The sequence below is a fragment of the Dysidea avara genome, chromosome 9 (genome assembly GCF_963678975.1).
Source record: "Dysidea avara chromosome 9, odDysAvar1.4, whole genome shotgun sequence".
Taxonomy (NCBI): Eukaryota; Metazoa; Porifera; class Demospongiae; order Dictyoceratida; family Dysideidae; genus Dysidea; species Dysidea avara.
The window spans coordinates 34,252,059-34,271,984 of NC_089280.1; the positions used below are offsets into that span (position 1 = coordinate 34,252,059).

The 19,926-nt window shown below is 37.5% G+C and overlaps 1 protein-coding gene across 2 annotated transcripts in view; it reads left to right on the forward strand.

The window, feature by feature from the left end:
* Window positions 1–19,926, forward strand: part of LOC136265542 (uncharacterized) — a 139,081-nt gene that overhangs the window by 92,332 nt on the left and 26,823 nt on the right. For both annotated transcript variants that reach the window (XM_066060415.1, XM_066060416.1), the window contains exons 30-31: window positions 2,935–3,075; window positions 4,041–4,250. In XM_066060415.1, coding sequence (XP_065916487.1) covers window positions 2,935–3,075; window positions 4,041–4,250 — 351 coding nt within the window. The remainder of the gene's footprint in view (window positions 1–2,934; window positions 3,076–4,040; window positions 4,251–19,926) is intronic.

Genomic DNA, 19,926 nt, shown 5'->3' on the forward strand with positions numbered 1-19,926 from the left:
AAGTACACAAATAACACTGAATTACATAGTTGACAAAAAATGGCTTTTCGCACAGCCATGAAAATCTCTAAATGAATGAAGTTCTGAATTCTCAGTCAAGCTGGACTTGATTCAGAGAATGTGCCATGCACAACTGATAAAGGTGCAAACATGGTAGCTGCAACAAATTCTAAATGCCATGTTAATTGTGCTTGCCACCGACTATCAACCTCTATCAATACAGCATGGGAGAAGGCTTGTGAGGAGAGCAATTACTTGTGCTCGTTAAATGAATGTGCTGATAATCTTGTGAAATTTGTCAAGAAATCTGGTGGGTTTCAATGTAACTTGCTGGCTACTTTGAAAAGTGGTGGAAAGACTAGATCATGACGTAGCTTGATAAGCAAGTTTTCATCTCTTCTTACCAGTTTTGATGCTTTAAGGCTACTTTTGAGAGATAAAAGGAGAGATGACTTGTTAGTTAATATAGATATAGCATTAGTAGAAGAAGTGGTCAATATTCTGCAAAAGGCTGAAGCAATGTTTGACATACTGGAATATTCATATATTGTCACTCTTCAATTGGTCTTGCCTGCTTACTACATCCTTCACAATTATTGGTCAGAGCTATCAACCACTGATAGTGTGGCAGGGCGTATCCTGAAAAGGAAGTTGGTTGCAACTTTGGATGATAAGATATAACTGCCATTCACGTTGCTGTGTCTTACCTTGACCCATCCCTCAAGTCATTTTCATTTGTCAAGGATGCTAAGGAATGGAAGAATTTGTTTGAGCAGGCTGAACAAGCTACTAGGGAGAATGCCATGTCATATGCTGGTATTCTTGTCACTGATGATTCAGAAGGTAGTGATATTGAAGATGGTACAACAGGAGGGCACTCTAATAGGGAAGATGATGTAGCTACCACGAAGGCCAAGTACGATCCAATTGCTGACTTCAGGAAAGTAGTGACTGGTAACTCTAAAAGCAGTGGTCATACATCGGATTTTGAGACTGATGTCAAAGCAGAGTTTCAACATTACAATTCTATAACAGGTGTGAATTTACAGCAACCTGATGCTGTTAGATCAGTCTTTGATCCTTTGCTGTGGTGGGGACAACAATCTTATAATTTTCCTATTTTAAGTTGTTTAGCACGGCAACTATTAGTGATACCAACTTCAAGCGCTGAATCTGAAAGATATTTTAGTGGTGCAGGACGCATTGCAAGGAAAGACAGAAACCATCTTAAAGATGATGCTGCTGAGTCTACAGTTGTCTATTATGAAGCTGTAAGAAAAGGACTAATCTAGCTGCACGTGGGAATGACATTTGTCAACTGTTAGGTCTTAATTTTTTGTTGTAAGTCTATGCATGATTCATAAGCTACACATACACTGTGCACTACATGTACTACAAATTTATTAATGTAATTGTCCAACATTTTATCATCACTTCGTGCACTTTTTCACGTACAAACTGTATCAAAGTTTTACTTTCATTTTGGATCACATATGGGTCACATCCAGATTACTTTGTGGGTCTAGTGGGTCAGGACATATGACCCACTTACAACAACCCACACCCAGAGCAGCAAGGGACTGAGCTGTCTCCCCAAACAACTAGTGCATCATATAGATCCCAGCTGCCTTACCATCCAACAGAATACCAACTAATATAGAACTTGGATTGAATATCTGAATTTAAACTTCTGAGTAAGTTGCTCGAAAGCCAGGTGTCAGGTTTGTACTGGCTGTTAAAATAGTATTTGCATAATTAATACTAAGATTTATTCTTTATCTACCATGTTTTCTTACAAGATTTATTCAGCCTGCACTCATGGTGCACTCGCTTATTTTGTGACTACCACACCCTATTCAATTCAAAACACACATTTCACTGTTTCTGTTAACATACAAATGGCAGTTTCACTAGTAAAGCACATACATAACACACAGAGCACAAGAGGAAAGCATTTTATTTAAAACCTAGGCATGTGATGCAGTTTTTATATTGCTTTTGCTCTTCATCTGAAGTTTATTTTAGATATGTTCATGTGGCTAAACAGACACACAATCGCATAATTTTCCCAAACCTTTTCAGGAATTAGCTGTAATAAAGGTGTAGAAACTTTAAAGCTAAATTTAAATTTAACTTCAGCCGGTTGATATTTTGCTACATCTAAAATCCAGGTGCCCAGTTAACAACTGCTAGCTATTCCCTTCTAGAAGTATGAATTGATAAGATTTAATTTTTTTTAAATTAATTTAGGTGAATGTTTATATTATCAAATACATACAGTAATTTATTGTAATGACGTGTATTTGTAATTCATTAAATTTTATCTTTTCACTGCTAAGTAAATGCAATTCAAATAAACTGCTATAAACCACAAGCAATGCTCAAAACTATATTATAACCATCTGTGTATAATGTTTAAATATAAAGCCCTTATTGTACTCTTCATTTTTGTATGCATGTGAAAGGGACACACCACTTTCAACTTCAAATCACTGGTATAGCTTATAAGGCCTGCACTACACAGTACAACATCTGCAGCTTTCAGAAACCAGCTGTGCCTGTATTTTGAACTGGCATGAAGTATACGCCTCTGAGTAAAGCTTAATAATCTACTCTATTACAGGGTCTATAGAGCACTACTTTTAACATAGAAGTTTACTGTGCAAGTGTGGGTGTTGACAGGCATAGATAAAAACAAACATGCATACATGCACACTCACGCACACACACACGCACGCACGTACATACATATGAATTTTTTTTGGAATACAATTTCAGGAAACCACCTGGTAAAGCAGCTAAGAAAATTAATTGTGTATTTAAATATAAATTGTTACTAACACTGTTATTGCCTAATCTTGGCTATTATATCATCAATATCATTGACGTTAGCAGCTTCTGAAATTATTGTAAGTTTTTTAATATTTAAATTAGTTTTAAGGATTCAGTTTTCAAACGCAAGTTTTAGTGGATCAGAATCATCTGCTGGAATGATACTGAGTATTGTGATGTCTGGAGGAACTTCTGATAGAAGGATTCACATAAACATCAATCTTAAAGGAATAGATGCAACAGGTAATGCCTACAAGCTTCTCTATTTATATGCAAGACATATTTCACAACTACATACTGCAACTTTAGAAATTTAACAATTTTTTTAATGTGACTGGCTCTGGGAAACTAATCTTATAGCCAATGGCAACAGATTAATTTTTTGTCACAAACACAAAGCTACATGTATGTACAAATAGTAACAATAATTTAAAAACCCTCACTGCCAAATTTGTAGAGACTCCAATCTGCTGCTTCTAAACTTACAAACCATACAATATAATTCAATTAAACCGTACATAAAATTACTCACTAAAGAACAAGGAATTTGATTGTTAGGTTGTTGTTTATACAATGGTAACTTTAAAATGCAAAAAAAAATCAACCAAAGTGAAAACACACCTAAATCTCACAACTTAGCTGGTTATGATGATGATCATTTTGCTAACCTGTTGATATAGGTGAAGACTAAGTCTGATTTTTAGACACATGAGCAAGTGTGCATGTGTATATATGCACGAGGCCACTGATACAATAGTAGCAGCATGACACTGCAAAACCTTAATTCCTACTTTGGTCATAGCTATAATATTCACAAGCTATAAGACTGAAGTACATTTGCATTACTATATATATATATATATAGCTGATATCCCTTGTTTCATTGCATTTTATGTATTTCAAATGTAAAATTATAATTTTTCATTATACTTATAAAGCCAAGCCAGCATTCATACAAATAAATGATAAGGCTAGTCTTTCTGAGACTGTCACAAATCTCTTATGTATGCAGTTCCCCTTGTGCACAGAATACTATGTTGCAAGAATACATAGCTACTGTTTTTAAGGTTATTACTTAGAAATTCTGTTAAGATACTCTATTGTTGCTTATTTACATATGTTTTTGTTTCTATGCCTCACATCATCTCATACATATCTTATACCTATTGCACTCAACTATTAACCAACATATGTATATGCATCTACAGAGGGAACTGATTTTGACTCTACTCCTCTCACTGCTACAATTCGTGCTGGAGCCACTACTACTACAGTGACAGTACCAGTGATGAGTGATAATATTGTTGAGGGAGATGAGATGTTTAGTATAAACTTAGTTGTACCGTCATCATCAGGTGACCGTAAAATAGTTGCCGATGATGTTAGCAGTGCCACTGGAATAATACTGGACTCTACTAGTAAGAATGCAGCTATAAAAAGGGTGTGTCCCCCAAAAAGCCAGGGTGAAAAATATGTGTGGTGGCCAAGAAATGGCTGTGATGGATGGCAAGTTAAGAGCAAAATTTTAATAATGACACTTCCCAAGGTGGCAGCCAAGAAATGGCTAGGTTAATGGCAGAGATTTCACATCTTTTTTCACCCTGGTTTTTTAGGGGCCACACCCTTTTAAGGCTTGGTTGTTTTGTATAGATATCACTTCTTTTTGTTTTGAAAACCAGCTTCGTTAGCTTGTCTTTGGTCTTTATTGATCAGCAGCTGAATTTTTGTCTGTGGATAATATTTTCAATTCAACTGTTTTTGCTCTCTATAGGGTGAATTGTTGTAGCTGAACTCTCTACAGGGTGAATTGTTTGTAGCTGAACTCACTACAGGGTGACTTGTTTGTAGCTGAACAGATGACCTCCAATTAGGGGTCTGCGATACATATTAGTATGGTACAACTTCTGTGTATCATGATATGATACTACGTTTACAAGAATATCGATGCTAGGTGATACTAGGTACATGATGCAATCATAAAAATCATGTGTGAAAAATAAAATGTACGCGAACCGTGAGGCAAGTACTTGTGATAGTGCTGGTGAAGAAACAGAAGTAGAAAACTCTCAACCTTCTTGAGAGAATGCTATAACTGCTACTTGGATAAACCAGGCACCAACTTGTCACCACTACCTGGAGCAACAAGTTGATTTTGTGCTACTTCTAAAAACCAAGTGCCATTCAACAAACAAACCTAACTGGAATTAATTAACAATATACTAAACTATTTATTTTTGTGTGTTGTTTTGTTGCTACATACAGAATCATGAATCATAGTAATTTGTGTTTCATGATTAATGTGATATTTCATAATTCTGTAATTGCTATGTACTGCTGAGGAAACGTACCTTGAACAAACCACTTTAACCCACCAATAATGCACAGAAGTATCTTCTTAACTGTTTTATGGTTTGTCTATAGTATTTTCTTACACACGTTCTTCAGGAAAAAGTCTCAAAATTGCTCTTAATTTTTGTTTGCATATGTATGGGCATGCCCCCTTTTCAACTTGAAGAAATTTGTTATACCTGGTAGCCTAGGAAGTCAGCTGTGTTGTTTTTCAGCTGTTTGATGCTCGTAGAGCCCATTGGAAAAGGCCTTCACTGCATCCTTATGAACTCATTTCACCTGTATTTCAACCCAGCATGTTAACCACAAAGTTTACCTGCCCGGAAGTTTAATACAGGATCCATATAGCCTTTATTTCACACATAAAGGCTGTTATTAGTGAACAAATTTTTGCTCACGTGGGTGTGGAAAAGCAAACACATATACCGTATTGTCTCAAATTATGGCCGGTCTCGTATAAATGCCTGGTCTCGTTTAGTCGCCAGGGTTGATAACAACATGACCACCATGGATGCCAGTTTTTAGTATTCATAGCTTTAATAGACATCATTTAATATCAACTGAAACCTTTTTTGTGTCAACAGAAACCTTTTATAGCGATTAACCTCAGATTTAGTGCTACTTTTGGACGAACAATAAGTACTTTAAAGAAATAAGCACCCGGGCCATAATTCGAGGCTATATGGTACATACATACACACGTTTCTGAAAGTGTTTCTGTAAACCAGGCACACGCCCACAGCCAGCCATGGGTGTGCACCTGGTTTAGAAAGTAAAGTATGGAAATGCTTTGCCTTTGAAGCAGATGACAATGGCAGAATTCAAAACCACAGTACTGTAATTTTCCAAGTGCCAAATTGCAATACTAAAATTGGATACTCAAAGAACACAACTAATTTGTCAAAGCATTTAGAGTGGCACCACCCTACTGTTGGGGGTAACGTGTTACATAAGTAACATACATAGTAGTATTACAGTTTGCAGCAAAGAGTAATATAACGTGTTACTTTTCATGGGCCAGTAATATGTAACAGGCAATTACTTTGAAAAGTAACACGGTACTGTAGTAGTAGTAGTATTATTATTAATAGTATTATATACCTCTATATTGTAATGAACTTAATAAATCACTTTCTAACATACCGTATAAACAGAAAATTTGTTAACTTTGGTGGTTGGAAAAATTTCACTGAAATTGTCAATTTTAAATATTCGGCTAGCTAAAAACGAAGAAATCCAAAAGAAGATCTGTGAACCTGTACAGCTTATTCTGATGAATATCTAGCAACATTGGAAGATTACTAGCTACTGAGCATGGTCCTACAGCCAGACATTTCTCTGTACCTTTCAGATTTTTGGATGCGGGCAACATGCACTTGCAAAGCATTCTCCTACCAAGTTCCTCTCTTACTAATGCATCCCAAATAGCTATGTACTGTAGCTACATTTATACTCGTGGTAACATTGGACTTGGATGCAGCTATAATACTCAAAGCTATCACTTGAGCTGCCATGATTAATGCTTGGGCAATTTGAAATTCTTGAATTCGGTCCATGAATGATTAGGGTAAGCTCAAGAAGAACTATGCATCAACTTTAAATTCATCAAATATACATGTTCAATTTTGCCATATATTTTTCCTGTCAATTTTTTTTTTGCTTTTACGGCAGTACACTACATACATGTAGCCTACAATCCTTGCTACAGCCATTGCAGAAAGCCACCACTACATTATTCTAATTACTGCACAGTATTAAGCTAGTCGCATGATTTTACATGTCATGCTGATTCAAAGTATTGATAGACTAAGACGAGTTGGACACGTGTTAATGTTTAACTAGAACAAGTTTCAAGATACACCTGGAAGAAGACAAGGAAGCTGGGTTTAATTAGACATAATTTGTGATATATTTCATCACATGGAGTTGTGTTTGCCGCGAGGTTTTTAGTGCCTGTAAAACTGCTGCGTTGGAACATTTTGACAACAAACCGCTGCCTGAACCAGAATGCTGATTATTTATAGTGGCTCCTACACAACACGTGTTTCTTCACCAAACATTGCCAGACAGCTGCCCTGCTACTCTGTTTTCAGGTTCCTGCATAAATTCATCATGGATACAAAGAAACGCAGCTAACATGCTTATTTCAGACCAAATATCTCTGCTTTCCATCTCGTATGCAAACACTTATTATAATGAGTAATAAATTTGTGGGAGAAATTTAATGTCACCATTTTGTCACCTCATGAGTTTAAGTGTTGCACAATTTTTATTTTTGCAAGTAAATTAGTCCGTGGGAAAAATCTGCTTTACTGTAGTTACTTTTAATTTACAGTAATATCACATTACTTTTGCTGGTAGTAGCAAGTAATAAGTAATATATTACATTTTTTTAAATAATAATTACAACACCAACACTGAGATTCACCATTTAAGGGCAAGTTCATGCATATTAGCTTAATTAATTAACCCTTTGGCCCAAAAGTTGATATATAAAAGTGTTTCATTAAATGCGAATGCCGCTATACAACAACACGCATGCAGTATATCTCGTAAACAGAACATCCTATAAGTAAATAATTTGTACCACATTACTCTGCAGTTAATGGCCATTTTCTTATGCATTATGCGAACATTGTAGCGTGATTGAGCATGATATAAGGCGAATCTGCATTGGAAAGAGTTTTCAGTCATGTATAAGACAATAATTAGTATTTTGGTGATACTACCTATCACAACGACGGATAGAAGATTAAAATTTTCAGTATAACCAAGGACTGTTGCTACAGGAAGTCCATAAACTTACTTCATGAGTATGTGCATCAGATGCACATATATAACATATTAAAAAATTACTAATTTAAAAGCGAAGTAGGGATCCAAACGATAAAAAGTAGTGAAACAAGAGATGAATGATGGTATATTACAGTATAGCTCGGTGGCCTACATTGGCATGTTATAACAATTTTGTTCAGTGCCAAAGTAGGGATTTTCCCACCGAGCTATGCTATATTTCATCTCTTGTTTCACTACTTGTTATCACTTGGATCCCTACTTCATTTTTAAATTTATAATTTTATAATAATTATACTAATTTGTTTGGGTTTTTTATTATAGCATACAGCTATACACATGTGACTGTTCTGTTAAAGTGACTGCTTTATTACAGTATTTCAAGTCAGCCTTTCACCTACCAGGGGCCATGTCACTATTTAATATTTATGGGGCGTGGTCACCATGATTGAGTAAATTTTGTTAAGAGGTGTGGTCTCTGCACTTGATCGTTATTAATCAACCAAGATAGTTAATGGGTGTGGTCTTGAACCTATCATGTAGTTTCAGGTATCTACCATGCATAATCACTTTAAATAAGCTTAAATGTTGATATGGCACCTCAATATGGTTTCATTGCATGAAGAAGATAACAATTGGCCTTACAGAAGATAAAAAGAAAGACAAAGCACAGAGGGAACAGACTCGTTGGAACCCCAAAAGGCACATGCCTGTGAGTTTTTTATTGTGGTGTAAAATGGTGGTGGTGCACTCCTTCGTTTGGCCTTCAGCCTTGCGATTGTGGTCAGGCAGGCTGGTAAGTAGGTAGGCAGGCAGTTTGGCAGGCAGGCTGGCAAACAAAATATTGAGTTTCAGTGATTTTTTAAATTCTATATCCAACCACCTGTAAGTGTTTTCTTGTTTTTAATGCTGTATTTGATGTTAGATGGACCGATATTTTTCCGTAAAGGTGATTTTCATATGATGTCTTTAGGATGAGTTTAAAAGGTGGCATTTTAGGCAGCATGTATCACTTTGAGGCGATCCCTACTAACACTGTGTTCACACCAGCATGCTTACTTGGTTTGGTTTGGAACGGCTCAGATCGGTTCTAAAGGCGTGCGATTCAGATGAGGTATTGTCGCTCAGTTTGGCCTGGAAATATAAGCACCTAATATATAATATTAACTAGAAATAGTGCACTCTAATCTAGACCCAGTTATAAAGTGGACACTTTGTTGTGCTGTTTTGATTATGATTATGATGATAAAATACGGGTAAAGGCTAGTCTCATGTGGCTAGACCCTTTCCGCGCAGCCGCTTATCAATTGGAAATTATAAACACCGCGATGGTGGTAGTAGTTGAGAAAGTATATAAATTAATAAAATCTGTGTTGAAGTAGTTATTAAGAATTTTATAAAGGAAAATTTAGTTCACCTCTCAGACGTCATACTTTTGTGGCTAAAATCTTTGTCTGCAAGATGACAAGCAATGAAAGCAAAGCCCAGTTGCTTGGTAGAAGAAGAGTTAATGGACTGTAGGAAGCAGGTTAAGCAGTGAAATACAATGTTAGTAATCGCTATCACTATGCTACATTCTCGGCCAGTGGAACAATGTTACTGGGTTGCACCAACTAGGTAATAAAGTGATTTAGTGTAGCATTATCCTTAACACCGCCATACTATTTTATACTTAAATCTATTTTTTTCATGCATGTAGCTACTGGTGCAATAATATGCAATGTATTTATGAGTTCTGTGCCTGCTGTATGTCATTTGTGTTCGCATATATAGCTAGCTAAATGCTGGACACTGTAAAGTCAGGAATATATTATTGACACATTGCATGTAGGTCTGATGTGTGGTGGAATAATGTTGCGTTGATAACTTTTACTCATCAAGACTGGCTGCAAAATTTCAGAATGTGCAAAGAGACATTTTTCTATATCATGCAACTGCTCATCAGCGGAGTTTGATAGAAGTGACACTGTCATGCGGAGACTCCTGTCTGTGCAAAGGAGAGTGGCTGTCTGTCTGTGGTGTTTGGCTACTCCAATTGAATACTGCTCTATAGCTCATTTGTTTGGCATAGGACGGTCGGCTATTTGTGAGATTGTGTATGAAACATGCAGAGCAATTATGAAGGTGCTGATGAAGGTGTACATTAAATTTCCATCATGTGATGACATGGATCGTGTAGTGGATGAATTCAAAACTAAATGGGGAGTTCCACAATGTTTTGGTGCTGTTGATGGATATCATATTCCTATTTGTGCACCAAGTGAACAGCATACTGACTACTACAACCAGAAAGGGTGGTATTCATTGATTGTTCAAGGACTTGTGGATACAAACTATCACTTTTTGGATGTCTGCATAGGGTGGCCTGGAAGTGTCCATGATGCAAGAGTTTTTGCACATTTAAATTTGTACAAGAAAATTACACGTGGGCACTTGGTTCCCAATCAGTCAACAACCATATCTGGAGTGCGTGTTCCACTTTACATGATAGGAGATTCTGTATACCCCATGCAGTCATGGCTGATGAAGCCATTTGCACACAATTCTGGCTTAACTTAAGATCAGCAAAATTTCAACTACAGGATATGTAGAGCCAGAATCGTCATCGAGAATGTTTTTGGACGTCTCAAAGCATGATGGCATCGTGTATTGAAGCGCAATTACATACACACAGATAATATTCCACATGTAATTGCTGCAGTCTGTGTGCTCCATATTATATGTGAAGTCCACCATGAGTACTTCAATGATGCTTGGCTCCAGAATAGTGGTGGTGAGTATGATCAATCTTTACCTGTGGCAACAAGGGACACTTCAGTTGGATCACCACACACCATAAGGAACACTCTAGTTAGTTACTTTCAAAATAATTTATATTTTATCCCACTAACTCTATGTCATGATCAATAGTACAGCATGCACACGCAACATAGCTATGTGTTACATGCAGAGTTGGAGGTAACGCGTTACAAATGTAACGCGTTACATAATAGTATTACTTTTACAGTAACGAGTAATATTACGCGTTACATGACAAAGTAGCGAGTAATATGTAACGGATATTACATCCAGAAATTGTAACGAATGTAACGCGTTACTTCCTTTTAAGGAACATTGTATCCAGGCACGTGATTGATTGCATTTTGGGTCCAGACAAGACTGGAGATAGCGTTATAGACATGGACAAAGAATGATAGTGTATGGGGAGTGCTCTTGAGGCCAAGATACAACAACAAAGTATGTATTTGTGGCTGAACTACACCAGAGAAACACGTGTCTCGCTCATGTCACTTGTAGTTGTAGGCTGGTAACTTGTATTTAGAAGGTTGGACTTACTTTATAGTTTGTAACAAACAAATGTAATATGTAATATTATTACTAGTTACAGCCCTCAGAGTAGCGAGTAATATGTAACTCGTTACTTTTTTCAGTAAGTAATAATACTGTAGCACACTACATCGCGTAAAAGTAACGAGTAATATGTAACTAGTTACATTTTTGGTGTAATGACCCCAACTCTGGTTACATGTCATGATACACACCTAATGAAATCACCTAATGAAATCACAACTATATACAGTTCAGTATACACCTACAAGCCATCTTGGGTGGCATCAGGACCATATTCCCATACCCATACATGGAATGTGAGAGAGCACGTGGCAGTAGCATACCATGATTATTTCCTGATAGAACTTTCAGCATTTTGAGACAATATTCTCTCTGCATCTACATATCCATTTCCATTTGCTTTTCTTCTAGCCTAGCTCTCTTCAATTCAAGATCCATTACCAGTTTGTCACTCTTTTCTTGCATGCTTATCATTTTATCATTTTGTCTAGCAATTCTCCTGTCACATCTTTACGTTTTCTGTTGGATACCTTCTCCACTTTTTTGGTTCTATTATCACCCTTCTTCTGCCCTTGAGAAATTATTGCCACTTCACCACTGGTGTCGGTGACATCGTTACCAGTTGGACTGGGAGCAGCAGTACCAGTTGGACTGGGAGCAGCATTACCAGTAGTGTTAGATGTATTTAAGGTGGATTCTGCCTCAGTTAGGTCGTCATCAATATCTTCTGTCTGTGTATTCTGTAGTTTTTAGTCAGTTAGTGCATCTACTACTACCTCGGGCTGTGTGGAAGGCTTGTGTGCAGCAAGCACATCATCTATTGCATCTAAATAGTCCCATCCAGGGTATCTCCCCTGCCCAGTCTCCTTCCTTTTGTGACTAATCTTCCTATACTCCGTCCTAAGTTTTTTCATCTTCTCATGGCATTGTTCATATGCCCGCCTGTATCCAGCTAAGGTCATCTCACGCGAAACTTTGGTCCACACGTCCAGCTGGTTTCTCTTGTACCCCTCTAATTGAGCTTGAATGTTATCTTCGCTCCATATGCTTATTAATTTAAATGTCTCCTCCTTGGTCCAGTATGCCATCGTCCACATTGTCAACTCGTGACCAACTATCACACATGAGATCACACACATGCCCTCTCGCATGTGCCGCAAGTAAATAGATGTTGGTAGCTAGCCTGGTTTTCTGTTCATACAGCGTTAAACAAACCGAACCAAGCATAAACAGGTAGCCTGATTTGTTTAGCAAGGTCAGTTTAGTTTAGAACGGTTTGGAATTTGTATGTTCACACGCTAAAATTTGCTAAACCGATCCAGGCCGTTCTGAGCCAAACCAAGTGAGCGAGCTCGTGTGAATGAAGTATAAACAATACTACTGCAGAAGCGTAGCCAGGATTTTCTGGAAGGGGATTCGGATTTGAAGTGCACAAATCTTTGGGGGAAAGCCTGAGTACTTCCCTGAACCACGTTTGAACGAAAATGATGCATACACAAAATGTGCCCTTGGGCAGTAACATTAAAAGGTGCTGTTTGTGCATCTAACTAACTAAAACCTACACGTTGCTGTTTATGCAGCTTATAGAACTATAAACCTATTGTAATACTAACTAAACAACTTCATTTCCAGACACTGACATAATATTATACTGACAGCCAACTTCACTGAACTTCTTAGCAGACGGGAGCCCTCCACATTTGAATCTCTTATAGTTGGCAATACTTTCTTCCAGGTGTACATTATTCTCAGTCATGCAGTCCTGTTGACTTCAGACTTGGCTTGTACTCCAATATGTTCAACACATCACGTGCCCGCAACATGTGACAAATAAACAAAACATTCATCATGTAAATATACACCAGCTATTCATGGTTTGTGCTAACCTGACACACATATAACACGATCACTCAAGTTTTGTTGCAACTGCTACCTTGTGATATGTCTCGACCAATTGAACCGACAATCCTTCGCCATTTTACCATGAATCACATGCGTAATTGATCACATAATGCAGTATTTGATTCATCGATTTAAAATAATGCAATATGACCCTCAAAAGTAGAACAGAGCCGCGCCAGTGTACAAGTAGCTACTGGAGAGCTCAGGGCTGTAGATTTGATGTGATTTCAATTTTTTTTTAAATCTGCTTCTGAAAGAGGGGTTTGTCCGAACCATCTGAACCACCCCCCTTCTCCCTGCCTACACCCTTGCACCTTGTATTGTATTGTTTGATATTGTAGAATGACATTTGCTCACTTGCAAACTTTTTCCTTTTAATTATAAAGGCTAGTTGCTAACTTTCAAGAATAGCACTTTTAATAATAGCCACAACTTTTTTCAGGGGTAGGTGTTACCACTGTTTAAATGCAGCTACTATATTAGGTGCAGCATTTAACCAAGTGATGTTAATACCAATCAAGGGCAGTTCTAGAAAAATTGCTGACTGGTTTCCAATTACAAAATAGAAGAGCAGCTGCTCTACATATTCCAGCTGATAACTTTTTGAAGCCTTTAAATAGAGTTTCAAAGTTATAATACAGGTTAAAATCACTAGCACGTTAATTAGGCGTTTATTGTGCTTGACAACACCGGAGAAGCAAGTTTGCGTGGTTATAATATCAAATGACATTGAGTAGTAAATTTGGCCCAGGTAAAAGAATTCAAGCTTCATATTACTTCAACTTAGAGTATATCAATATTTTAGGTTTAAACGACTAACTAGTTTCTGGAAACCAGTGAAGCCCTCCTAGTGCTGCACCTGATGCCATTCATTAATCAGTGTAATCATCAGAAATAGTTAGCGTCAACATCATTGCAGCCATTTCTTGGCCGCCACCTCTGATTCCACATCTTTTATTACCCGGAGGGGGGGGCACTCTTTTTCACAACTTATAACTTAGTTGTTTTGTCACTTTCTTTGTAATTAAATACTCCAAAGCTGGTCTTGGATCCCTTTTTACTTACCTTTTCTCTTTACTACTAGTTTATTATATACATTCGTCCATGTATGTCATTTTGTTGTGTGTATATACATATATGGTTTGCAACTATGTATGTAATAGGGTGACTTGTAATGTAGCTAAACTTTCCACAGGGTGATTTGTTAGTAGCATTTTGTAGCTGAACTATCTACAGGGTGACTTGTTTGTAGTTGATCTCTCTACAGGCTAACTTGTTTGTAGCCAAACTTTCTACAGGGTGACTTTCTTGTAGCTGAACTCTCTATAGGGTGACTTATAACTTTTCTTGTAACATAACTATACTCTCTACAGGGTAATGTATTGTAGTTAAGCTTTCTACAGGGTGATTTGTTTGTAGCTGAACTCTCCACAGGATGACTTTTAGCATAACTGAGCTCTGTCCAGGTGAATTGTAATGTAGTTCAACTCTCTACAGTGTGGTTTGTTTATAGCTGAATTCTCAACATGGTGACTTGTAGCGTAGCTGAACTCTACAGGGTGACTGGCAGCATAGGTGAACCCTCTTACAGGGTGACTTGTTACATAGCTGAACTCTCTAATGATTACTTGTAACATGGCTGAGTGCTCTAATAGAGTTATTATGTAGTTGGCTGCTCTAATAGGGTGACTGCACTATTAGAGTATCTCAGTCATATAAATTATTTGCTCACCAAGAGTACAATTGCTGTGCTACATGGTTCTTTCCCTTAAGTGGTTTACTTGGTAGGCATGGCAAGCAATTGTTTTTATTGTCATATTGGATCACGTAATTGTTTACACACTGTTGTTTTTCACACGCTATCTTCATGGTCTTCAACTTGAGTTCTTCCAAATCGCAAAAGGTTTGAAGTTCAAAAGTTAACCTATCCTTGTACTAATTTTCAGCATTTTTGCAATAAGCAGTTTTCCAGGTATTATTTTTTGAATAACTGTTAATAATTCGGTGACAGTTTTTTATTTAAGCCAAAGTTAGAACCAAGATTTGCCATTACACCCTGCATATATGTGCAAAATTTCAAAGGAATTGAATAACACATTTGCATTTTATGAAAGTGTGCAAACGAATAAAGCATTAAGCCAATTTTTAAAGGCTTATATTTCAGCATTAAGCCAATTTTTAAAGGCTTGTATTTCAGGAATGCCTGGAATTATTTTGCTCAAATTGGGTTATGAATCAGTGCTTTGAAATTGGGTCTGGGTCATCCAGGTCTGACCTGCTTAACAGACCGATTGGATCATGTGTAATTGGTTTGACAATGTGAAAGTGTGTTAATGAATTATAGTCTGGTCCTACAGCAGCCCAGCTTCTTCATGAACCATGCCCACTTAGTATCAGATTCTGTAGGTATACATGTAGCCACACCATTTGTCAGTAGTATTGCAGTCTGTAGATATGTATGAATCCATGTCCATTGCTGTTTATAAGCTTACGTGGGCCACGCCAATAATCGATTGTTATTGTACGAGGCATAGTTTAGTCTTTCACCAGCTTCTTTCATGAGACATGCCCACTTTAAATTCAGAAATGTGTGATACTGTTTGTAAGCATATGTGGAGCCAAGCAAATATTAGTATGGTGAGTTGTAGGATTGTAGGAATGCATAAGGTCACACCTACCCACAGGAAACGTATCTTGCTATCTGTAAACTTACATAGAACCATGCCCACTGACTGATTGTTACTTCACCTGTTTAGTTTTCATGTAGCTACCCTGGTACTTAACTAAATTAAAATTCCAGTTGAACACCCAAAACGTAGCCCTTGGTGCATGCCTTAGTTTTAATTAATCCAGGTCAAATTGCTATCCGATTCAACAGGTCATCTGGGTCAACAGTAGTGACCCAGCTGATGTGAATTACTGAAGGTGGAGGGCATTGCTATAGAAAAAGTGTCCTTGTTTTGCAAAGGCAGCATGGCACTATGTATGAATGAAAACCACATTTTTGTTCTTCCTGTCAGTAACACAATGGTATGACACACCTACTTCTTGGGTTGTACAACACACTACCATCTTTATCACATAGTGATTTAGTTTGCCATACATTTAGTACCAATAGTAGGACAATCCCAATCATAAGATTTGTATAGGTAATCACACACATTTGAGTGCAATTAGGAAATAATTGTACGAGTAACAGTCAAAAGTGCAAGATGTGAAGCCGAGTGCATTTTTGAGTACAAAAATTTTTTTTTTAATTAAAATATGGGAAATAGAGATCGCTGAAAAAAAAACAATAGTCAAACAAGCCATCATGTTAAACACGCATTTCTCTATTTGAACTCATGGATATGGTAGAGACTAAGGCAAAACAGTGGTTTCCACAAATCAGGAGAAGGTAAGTAGTGAGAATGCTTCTGTACAAATGTTTATTTGAGTCCAAATAGAAGTCTTTGTGTGTTTAACATGCTGGTTTGTTTGATTCTTGTTTCTTTTGTTTTCTATTCTCATGTTTTAATTTGCTTAATTACACTAGTTTGTTTACTTTTTGTAAATCCATTTAATAGCTAACGTGATAATAAAAAGTGCTGGTGGTGCTTGATATTATAACACAGTACTAAACATGTATATCAAGTCAGTCATCATGTACAGTAGCTGTCAAGTAGTCAGTTAATATTGAACCATGATAGTGATTCATAATAGAGTTTTTGCCAAAATCCTAATAGAACACACACCTAAACACCACCTTAAAAAGACCCCCAACCACAAAAGAAGCCTTAGAAGTTAATTTGAAGAAATATAGGTCCACTGGAAAATATGACATCAAAAGGAACCAATAAAAGTACTTTTTAAATAACTAAAAAGAGCAATTTTGTTAATCTTTTTTTTCCACAAGGCTAGAGCAAAATGTGAGTACTTTTTGGGGATAAAACTACATAACTTTCCTTCCTATGTCTTTCTTCACATCCATGACCTATTTTTAACTGTATTACAATGATAACATCCATTCTCAAGCAAATTTGCTTCTTGTAGGTTCACTTTGCCATTGATCTTCTAACTTAGGACTTAGTTTCTGCTAGGGGAACCAACATGTTAATATGTGATAATAAGTATCGCAATCTATTCATGTTAACACATTTATTTGGAAACCCTATATTATTACCTATATTTAACCACAGTATATTAAGTTTATACTAGAACAACAATGTTGTTGTGTACCACTGTGTTGTGCCCAAATGTGCATGCCTATATGATAAGAAGCCATACTATTACTATCCACAGCATGCTACACTGCCTATAGTTGGATATGTCAAAGCTGTATTGTACAAAGTACATTCAATGGTAAGTAAACAGTACACTGGTGTTTGCTAGCTCTGATAATATTAGTTGACTACTTAACAACTACTGTACATGATGACTAACTTGGTTTAGTACTGTGTAATATCAAGCACCACCAGTACCTCTTATTGTCATGTAGCTATCCATAAATGGATTTATAAAAAGTAAACACAAACTAGTGTAAAATTTTTAAAATTAAAACATGGGAATTGCTGGAAAAGTAAAGAGACAATAGTCAAATAAGCCAGCATATTAAACACACAGAGATCTCTATTTGGACTCAAATAAACATTTATAGAGAAGCATTCTCGGTACTTATCTGCCCCTAATTTATGAAGAAACTACTGTTTTTCCCTTAGTTTCTAACATATCCATTAAGTCTAAATAGAGATCTCTGTGTGTCTAGCGTTCTGGCGTGTTTGACTCTTGTTTCTTTACTTTTTCAGCAACTCTATTCCCATGTTTTAATTTTTAAATTATTTTTACACTAGTATTATCATACAGTATGATAGTATCATACAGTACGATAGTACTGTATAGTAGGGACCACAAAGGTGTGGGCGTGGTCCATGAAAAACACCTCACAAAAACCAGCCTCACTTTTTCCTGACGATGATGAGGCAGTCAGTATTGGTTAGGTAAAACTAAGCCCAAAGCTTTCAGATTGACCTGACAAGTTGCTACAGAATTTCAAAAATAATTTATTTAATGGAATTTTCTGACTGACTGACTGACTGACTGAGTAACTGACTGATACCTTCAGACAAGCGTAACTCGATAACAGCTAAGGCTACGGGCTTGATTTTTTCACTGTTTGATATTGCTTCAACCTGAGAGGTGCCTTTTGGCATACTGCCAGGTAGGTCCAGGATTTCCCGGACAAGTCCTTTAGTCCGAAATTGTCCTCTACAATGTATGGACATCCCAGGACAGTCAGCGTATTCCCTTATAGTCAAGTATTTCTATCCTAGGACATGTTGGGAATTCTTTAATTGTCCTTGTTGTGGAGACCCTCTCTAGTCCCAGTCCCCAATGGTCCTTTTTATCCTAGGACATGTCAGGAATTCTTCAAGTGTCCTTGTTGTGAAGACCCTCTCTAGTCCCAGTCCCCATGGTCCTTTTTGTCCTAGGACATGTTGGGAATTCCTCAAGTGTTCTTGTTGTGAAGACCCTCTCTAGTCCCAGTCCCCAATGGTCCTTTTTATCCTAGGACATGTTGGGAATTCTTCAAGTGTCCTGTTGTGAAGACCCTCTCTAGTCCCAGTCCCCAATGGTCCTTTTTACCCTAGGACATGTTGGGAATTCTTCAAGTGTCCTTGTTGTGAAGACCCTCTCTAGTCCCAGTCCCCAATGGTCCTTTTTATCCTAGGACATGTTGGGAATTCCTCAAGTGTCCTTGTTGTGAAGACCCTCTCTAGTCCCAGTCCCCAATGGTCCTTTTTATCCTAGGACTTGTTGGGAATTCTTCAAGTGTCCTTGTTGTGAAGACCCTCTCTGGTACTTTTTATCTTAGGACGTGTTGGGTTGGGAATTCTTTAAGTGTCCTTGTTGTAGAGACTCTCTCTAGTCCCACTCCCCAATGGTCCTTTTTATCCTAGGACATGTTAGGAATTCTTCAAGTGTCCTTGTTGTGAAGACCCTCTCTAGTCCCATTCCCCAATGGTCCCATTGTGTCCTAGGACATGTTGGGAATTCCTTAAGTGTCCTTATTGTAAAGACCCTCTCTAGTCCCACTCCCCAATGGTCCTTTTTATCCTAGGACGTGTTGGGAATTCTTTAAGTGTCCTTACTGTAAAGACCCTCTCTAGTCCCAGTCCCCAATGGTACTTTTTATCCTAGGACGTGTTGGGAATTCTTTAAATGTCCTTGTTGTAGAGATTCTCTCTAGTCCCAGTCTCCAATGGTCCTTTTTATCCTAGGACATGTTAGGAATTCTTCAAGTATCCTTGTTGTGAAGACCCTCTCTAGTCCCAGTCCCCAATGGTCCTATTGTGTCCTAGGGAATTCCTTAAGTGTCCTTATTGTAAAGACCCTCTCTAGTCCCACTCCCCAATGGTCCTTTTTATCCTAGGACGTGTTGGGAATTCTTTAAGTGTCCTTACTGTAAAGACCCTCTCTAGTCCCACTCCCCAATGGTCCTATTGTGTCCTAGGACATGTTGGGAATTCTTTAAGTGTCCTTATTGTAAAGACCCTCTCTAGTCCCACTCCCCAATGGTCCTTTTTATCCTATGACATGTTGGGAATTCCTCAAGTGTCCTTGTTGTGAAGACCCTCTCTAGTTCCAGTCCCAAATGGTCCTTTTTATCCTAGGACATGTTGGGAATTCTTTAAGTGTCCTTGTTGTAGAGACCCTCTCTAG